This window comes from Chiloscyllium plagiosum, unplaced genomic scaffold, assembly GCF_037043375.1.
Source record: "Chiloscyllium plagiosum isolate Xiang-an unplaced genomic scaffold, Cpla_swu_hap1 HiC_scaffold_46, whole genome shotgun sequence".
NCBI classification, from domain to species: Eukaryota; Metazoa; Chordata; class Chondrichthyes; order Orectolobiformes; family Hemiscylliidae; genus Chiloscyllium; species Chiloscyllium plagiosum.
In genome coordinates, this window is record NW_028270184.1 from 2,963,987 (window position 1) to 2,971,669 (window position 7,683).

At 54.7% G+C, this 7,683-nt stretch overlaps 1 protein-coding gene across 1 annotated transcript in view; it reads left to right on the forward strand.

Annotated features, from left to right (window-relative positions):
• LOC122545224 (uncharacterized) overlaps window positions 1-6,526 on the forward strand; it is a 64,330-nt gene extending 57,804 nt beyond the window's left edge. The window contains exon 5 of the mRNA XM_087983589.1: window positions 3,675-6,526. Coding sequence (XP_087839715.1) covers window positions 3,675-3,800 — 126 coding nt within the window. The 3' untranslated portion in view covers window positions 3,801-6,526. The remainder of the gene's footprint in view (window positions 1-3,674) is intronic.
• Window positions 6,527-7,683: the final 1,157 nt, after the last annotated feature.

Consider the following 7,683-nt stretch of genomic DNA (forward strand, 5'->3'; position numbering starts at 1 on the left):
GCATGTCTGTGTGTGCATATGTGTGTGCGTGTCTGTGTGCATGTGTGTGCGTGTGTGTGCAACTGCGTGTGTGTGTGTCTGTGCATGCATGTGTGTGTCTGCGTGCGTGTCTGTGTGTGTGTGCGTGTGTGTCTGTGTGCATGCGTGTGCATGTCTGTGTGTGCATATGTGTATGCATGTCTGTGTGTGTGTCTGTATGTGTACGTGTCTGTGCATTCATGTGCATGTGTGTGTCTGCGTGCATGCGTGTGCGTGTCTATGTGCGGGTCTGTGCATGAGTGTGCGTGTCTGTGTGTGGTTTTGTCCGTGTGTGTGTCTGTGTATGTGTGTGCCTGTGCATGTGTATGTCTGTGCGTGTGTGTGTCTGTGCATGTGTGTGTCTGTGCATGTGTGAGTTTGTCTGTGTGTGTGGTTGTGTCCATGTGTGCCTTGTATGTGTGCCTGTGCATGTGTATGTCTGTGCGTGTGTGTGTCTGGGCGTGTGCCGGTGTGTGCGCGTGTGTGTGCATGTTTGTCGGCGTGTGTCCGTGCATCTGTGTGCATGCGTAGTGCATGTCTGTGTGTGCGTGTCTGTGCGTGTGTCCATGTGTGCATGTGTGCGCATGCATGTGTGTGTCTATGTGTGTGCGTGTGTGTCTATGTGCGTGTGCATGTGTGTCTGTGCGCGTGTGCACATCTGTGTGCATATCTGTGTGCGTGTGTGTGTGTGTCTGTGTGCATGTCTGTGTGCGTGTGTGTGTCTGTGTGCGCGTGTCTGTGTGTGTGTGCGTGTGTGTGTCTGTGTTCATGCGTGTGCATGTCTGTGTGTGCATCTGTGTGTGCATCTGTGTGTGTGCGTGTCTGTGCGTTCGTGTGTGTGTGTGTGTCTGTGTGCATGCGTGTGCGTGTCTGGGCATATGTGTGCGTGCCTGTGTGTGTGGTTTTGTCCGTGTGCATCTGTGTGTGTCTCTGTGTATGTGTGTGTCTGTGCGTGTGTGTGTCTGTGCATGTGTGTGTGTCTGTGTGTGGTTGTGTCCATGTGTGTCTGTGTATGTGTGTCTGTCCGTGTGTGTGTGTGTCTGTGCGTGTGTGTGTGTGTCAGTGCGTGTGCCTGTGTGTGTCCGTGTGTGCGTGTGAGTGTGTGCGTGTCTGTCTGCTTGTGTGTGTGTGCGCCTGTGTGCATCTGTGCGTGTGTGCATGTCTGTGTGCATGCGTAGTGTGTGTCTGTGTGTGCATGTGCGTGTGTCTGTGTGTGTATGTCTGTGCATGTGTGTGTCTGTGTATCCGTGTGTGTGCGTGCGTGTGTGTGTCTGTGTGTGTGTCTGTGTGCGTGTGTGTGTCTGTGCGCATGTGTGCATCTGTGTGTGCATGTCTGTGTGTATCTGTGTGTATGTGTGCATGCATGTGCATGTCTGTGTGCGTGTGTGTGCATCTGTGTGTGTGCGTGTCTGTGTGAATGCATGTGTGTGTCTGTGTGTGTGCATGTCTGTGTGCGTTCGTGTGTGTTTGCGTGAATGTGTGTGCGTGTCTGTGTGCATTCGTGTGCGTGTCTGTGTGTGTGCCTGTGCATTGTATGTGCGTGTCTGTGTGTATGTGTGGTTGTGTCCGTCTGTGTGTGTGTCTGTGCCTGTGTGTGTGTGTCTGTGCATGTGTGTGTGGTTGTGTCCGTGTGTGTGTGTGTGTGTGTGTCTGTGCATGTATCTGTCTGTGTGTGAGGTTGTGTCCGTGTGCACGTGTGTGTGTCTGTGCGCGTGTGCAAGCGTGTGCGTCTGTGTGTGTGCGTGCCTGTGTGCAAGTGTGTGCGTGTGTGCATCTGTGTGTGCGCGTGTCTGTGTGTGTGCGCGTCTGTGTGTGCATGCATGTGCATGTGTGTGTGTCTGTGTGCATGCGTGTGCATGTCTCTGTGTGTCTGTGTGCATGTGTGTGCATGTCTGTTTATGTGCGTGTGTGCATGTCTGTGTGTCTCTGTGTGCGTGTATCTGTGTGCATGCGTGGTGCGTGTCTGTGTGTGCGTGTCTGTGTGTGCATGTCTGTGTGTGTTTGTGTGTACGTGTCTGTTTGTGTGTGTACGTCTGTGTGTGCGTGTCTGTGTGTGCATCTGTGTGCGTGTCTGTGTATGTGCATGTCTGCGTGTGTGTCTGTGTGTGTGCATGTCTGTGTGTGCGTGTGTGTGCGTGTCTGCGTGTGTGTCTGTGTGCGCGTGTCTGTGTGTGTGTGCGCGTGTCTGTGTGTGCGCGTGTCTGTGCCCGTGTCTGTGCGTGTGTCTGTATGTGTGTCCGCATGTGTGCGTGTCTGTGTGTGTCTGTGTGTGCTCATGTCTGTGCGTGCTCGTGTCTGTGCGCGTGTCTGTGTGTGTGTGTGCGTGTCTGTATGTGTGTCTGTGTGTATGTGTCTGTGTGTGCGCGTGTCTGTGTGTGTGCGTGTCTGTGTCTGCGTGTGTGTGTGTTTCTGTGTCTGTGTGTATGTGTCTGTGTGTGTGTCTGTGTGCATATGTCTGTGTGTGTGTTTGTGTGTGTGCATGTCTGTGTGTGTGTCTGTGTGCGTGTCTGTCTGCGTGTGTGTGTGTCTGTCTGTGTGTGTGCGCGTGTCTGTGTGTGTGTCTGTGTGTGCGCGTGTCTATGTGTGTCTGTGTGTGTCTATCTGTGCGTGTGTCTGTGCGTGTGTCTGTGTGTGTGCGCGTCTCTGTGTGTGTGTGTATGTGTGTGTGTGTCTGTGCGTGTGTCTGTGTGTGTACATCTGTCTGTGTGTGTGTGTCTGTCTGTGTGTGTGTGTCTGTCTCTGTGTGTGTCTGTCTCTGTGTGTGTCTGTGTGTCTGTCTCTGTGTGTGTCTGTGCATGTGTCTGCGTGTGTGTCTGTCTGTGTGTGTGTCTGTGCGTGTGTCTGTGTGTCTCTGTGTGTGTGTCTGTGCGTGTGTCTGTGTGTGTGTCTGTCTGTGTGTGTGTCTGTGTGTGTTTGTCTCTGTGTGCGTGTGTCTGTGTGTGTGTCTGCGTGTGTGTCTGTGTGTCTGTCTGTGTGTGTGCGTGTCTGTGTGTGCGTGTCTGTGTGTGTGTGTGTCTGTGTGCGCGCGTGTCTGTGCGCGTCTGTGTGTGTCTGTGTCTGCGCATGTCTGTGTGTGTGTGTCTGTTTGTGCGTGTGTCTGTGTGTGTGCGCGTCTCTGTGTGTGTGTGTGTGTGTGTCTGTGTGCGTGTGTGTCTTTGTGTGTGTGTCTGTCTCTGTGTGTCTGTCTGTGTGTGTGTCTGTGTGTGTCTGTCTGTCTCTGTGTGTGTGTCTGTGCGTGTGTCTGCGTGTGTGTCTGTGTGTGTGTCGGTGTGTGTGTGTCTGTGTGTGTTTGTCTGTGTGTGTGTCTGTGTGTGTGTCTGTGTATGTGTCTGTCTCTGCGTGTGTGTCTGCATGTGTGTCGGTGTGTGTGTGTCTGTGTGTGTCGGTGTGTGTGTCTGTGTGTGTGTCTGTCTGTGTGTGTGTGTGTCTGTCTCTGTGTGCGTGTGTCTGTCTCTATGTGTGTGTCTGCGTGTGTGTCTGTGTGCATGTCTGTGTGTGTATCTGTGTGTGTGTGTGTCTGTGTCTGTGTGTGTGTGTGTCTGTGTGTGTTTGACGGTGAGGTGTTTGAGTCGTGGAGCCTGGGGAACTGGGTGGGTGATTTACTCCAAGCTGAAACCTTCTCTCTAACCCACTCCCTGTGATCTTTCCATCTCCAGTCGATTCTGCCCACTGCTGGCCTCACATCGGGACAAGGTGATGGCGGTCCCAGAAGACCGAAGCTACCGTTCTCTTCTTCAGCCGACACTGCTTCCTTCTCTTGGGATTTCTCTGTTTTTAATTGATTGTTTACGGGCCTGGTGAACTGATGGCCATTGGCCCTGGGACTTGCCTGAATTGTTTGGGGCGTTACGATGCCCAGTGGCCAATCTGCGCTGTGTAACCCACGTGACCACTCACTCCCAGCCCCCTCCGATCAGCACCCACCTCACCACCCTCAACATCTCCCCTTCGGCCTCCCTCTGACCGTCTAACCCATCGATATGGTGGGGTCTCAGTCCGACATTTCGGCCATGTCAGGTCCAGGGTCAACAAGGTGCAGGGGAGGAGGGTGGTGGGGATGGGAGTAGGATTGGGAATGGAAGTGAGAATGATGTGGGATTGGGAACAGGATTGGGAATGGGGTGGGAGTGGGTATAGGATCAGGAATGGGTACAGGGTTGGGAATGGGTGAGAATGAGTGTAGGATTGGGAATAGCTTTGGGAATAAAATTGGAATTTGAATTGGGAATGGGTATAGGGTTGGGAATGGGGACAGGATGGGAATGTAATTGGGAATGAGATTGAGAAGGGGTACAAGATTGGGAGTGGGATTGGGAATAGGTATAGCATTGGGATTGGGAATGGGTATAGGATTGGGAATGGAGTAGCGAAGAGGGTGGGAAGAGGTAATAGGATCGGGAATGGTATGAGAATATGTGAAGGATTGGGAATGAAACGAAGATGGCAAGGTGGTGGTGAAGTGATGATGTCACTGGCGACGGAATCCGGAAACCCAGGCTGATTTCTGGGGAATTTTTGGTGTGTGTCCGGCCAGGACACAGGGTGGACTGTGAATTCAATAGAAACCTGGGCCTATCAGCCCGGTGATGGCCATGAAACTTTTCCGGAGCCCATCTGTGACCCGATTTCCTTCAGGGAAGGAGCTCTGCCATCCTTACCAGGTCTGCCCTACACGTGACTCCAATCCCACATGTAGCAGACTCATTTTATGCCCTTGGGGTAATAAGGGATGGAAAATAAATGCTCACATCTCTCTGACCGGGAAGAGGTTCGGGGTAACCCCACTTCAACCTGATCCAGAGGCTGACAGATACAGCTGAGGGCTGACTCCTCACACAGTCATGTTTGAGATCCCACAGCCAACCCACTTTACTATCCCATAATCCATTGCTTCAAACCCCAGGGGGACCACCAGACTCCCTTCTGACTGGCTCCATCATCCCTGAACACTGAGGGAGTGCCGCACTGTCAGAGTGTCAGTGCTGAGGGAGTGGGCACTGTCAGAGGGTCAGTGCTGAGGGAGTGGGCGCTGTCGGAGGGTCAGTGCTGAGGGAGTGGGCGCTGTCGGAGGGTCAGTGCTGAGGGAGTGGGTGATGTCGGAGGGTCAGTGCTGAGGGAGTGGGTGATGTCGGAGAGTCAGCGCTGAGGGAGTGGGCACTGTCAGAGGGTCAGTGCTGAGGGAGTGGGCACTGTCAGAGGGTCAGTGCTGAGGGTGTGGGCACTGTCGGAGGATCAGTGCTGAGGGAGTGGGCACTGTCGGAGGGTCAGCGCTGAGGGAGTGGACACTGTCGGAGGCTCAGTGCTGAGGGAGTGGGCACTGTTGGATGGTCAGTGCTGAGGGAGTGGGCACTGTCTGAGGGTCAGTGCTGAGGGAGTGTGCACTGTCGGATGGTCAGTGCTGAGGGAGTGGGCACTGTTGGAGGGTCAGCGCTGAGGGAGTGGGCACTGTTGGAGGGTCAGTGCTGAGGGAGTGGGCATTGTCGGAGGGTCAGCGCTGAGGGAGTGGGCACTGTTGGAGGGTCAGCGCTGAGGGAGTGAGCACTGTCGGAGGGCCAGCGCTGAGGGAGTGGGCACTGCCGGATGGTCAGTGCTGAGGGAGTGGGCACTGCCGGATGGTCAGTGCTGAGGGAGTGGGCACTGTTGGAGGGTCAGTGCTGAGGGAGTGGGCACTGTCGGAGGGTCAGTGCTGAGGGAGTGGGCACTGTTGGATGGTCAGTGCTGAGGGAGTGGGCACTGTCTGAGGGTCAGTGCTGAGGGAGTGTGCACTGTCGGATGGTCAGTGCTGAGGGAGTGGGCACTGTTGGAGGGTCAGCGCTGAGGGAGTGGGCACTGTTGGAGGGTCAGTGCTGAGGGAGTGGGCATTGTCGGAGGGTCAGCGCTGAGGGAGTGGGCACAGTTGGAGGGTCAGCGCTGAGGGAGTGAGCACTGTCGGAGGGCCAGCGCTGAGGGAGTGGGCACTGCCGGATGGTCAGTGCTGAGGGAGTGGGCACTGCCGGATGGTCAGTGCTGAGGGAGTGGGCACTGTTGGAGGGTCAGTGCTGAGGGAGTGGGCACTGTCGGACGGTCAATGCTGAGGGAGGGGGCACTGTCGGAGGGTCAGTGCTGAGGGAGTGGGCACCATCGGAGGGTCAGTGCTGAGGGAGTGGGCACTGTCGGAGGGTCAGTGCTGAGGGAGTGGGCACTGTCGGAGGGTCAGTGCTGAGGGCAGGGGGGGAGACAGTTCCTTTTCCTGATGTGATCACATCCCTCCAGCCCTCTGTGCTCCCTGTCAGTCTGTGTTCGACCTGCAGTTCGGCGTGCGGTTGGTGGAATGTGAGGTTGAGCTGTGTATAACCAGACGTTAGTGAGTGTGTGAGTGAGACCCTCGCGTTGGGGTCTCTCCCCGATATACCCCAGCCCCCCAGGCGCTGTCCTGAATGTAGCAAACCATGTTGATGATATGGAGCCCGATACTAAAGCCGATGGAAGATGTTTTCAAATAAATAAACGATTTTTCTTTCATGAGGCATTTTTCAGGGAGTGTAATGTTTGACGTCACAACTTTCAGACAGCGTCCAGCCCTAAACCGTGTGGAGAGATGGGAGTCTGCTCCAGATCCCACTTCCTGAGTCTGTGACACAGAGTGTACCTGTGTGTAGAGGGAGCTTTACCTTGTATCTAACCCCGTGCTGTCCCTGTCCCTGGGAGTGTTTGATGGGGGACAGTGTAGAGGGAGCTTTACTCTGTACCTAACCCCGTGCTGTCCCTGTCCTGGGAGTGTTTGATGGAGGGACAGTGTAGAGGGAGCTTTACTCTGTATCTAACCCGGTGCTGTCCCTGTCCTGGGAGTGTTTGATGGGGGACAGTGTAGAGAGAGCTTTACGCTGTATCTAACCCCGTGCTGTCCCTGTCCCTGGGAGTGTTTGATGGGGGGACAGTGTAGAGGGAGCTTTACTCTGTATCTAACCCCGTGCTGTCCCTGTCCTGGGAGTGTTTGATGGGGGGACAGTGTAGAGGGAGCTTTACTCTGTATCTAACCCCGTGCTGTCCCTGTCCTGGGAGTGTTTGATGGGGGACAGTGTAGAGGGAGCTTTACTCTGTATCTAACCCCATGCTGTCCCTGTCCCTGGGGGTGTTTGATGGGGGACAGTGTAGAGAGAGCTTTACTCTGTATCTAACCCCATGCTGTCCCTGTCCTGGGAGTGTTTGATAGGGGACAGTGTAGAGGGAGCTTTACTCTGTATCTAACCCCGTGCTGTCCCTGTCCCTGGGAGTGTTTGATAGGGGGACAGTGTCGAAGGTTAGTGCTGTTGGTGTTTGAGGTGGGAGATGTCCATGTGAGGGGGAGTTACCCCTGGGATCTTAGTGTCAGTGTGTTGAGTTGGTGCTGGGGAGATTCACTGACTCTGCTCCCTTGGGGAGTGATGGCTCACATTTGGAAAATTGGGAAAACTGACGCCAGTGTCAGGTCGGCTGGAGCTGTGTGAGGTATTCCTGCCTGGAGGAACATACAGGAGATGACTCTGGCCAAATATGCAAATCGAGGGCACAGCATGAGCCCATAAACCCATCAGAGTTTCCTCAGAGTGGGGCAATCCCAGACTCTATGGTTTTCCTTTTGGCAGGGCCCAGGATTTACTGCCCCCGTCCCTAGTTGCCCCCTTGGGAAGGTGGGGGTGAGCTGCC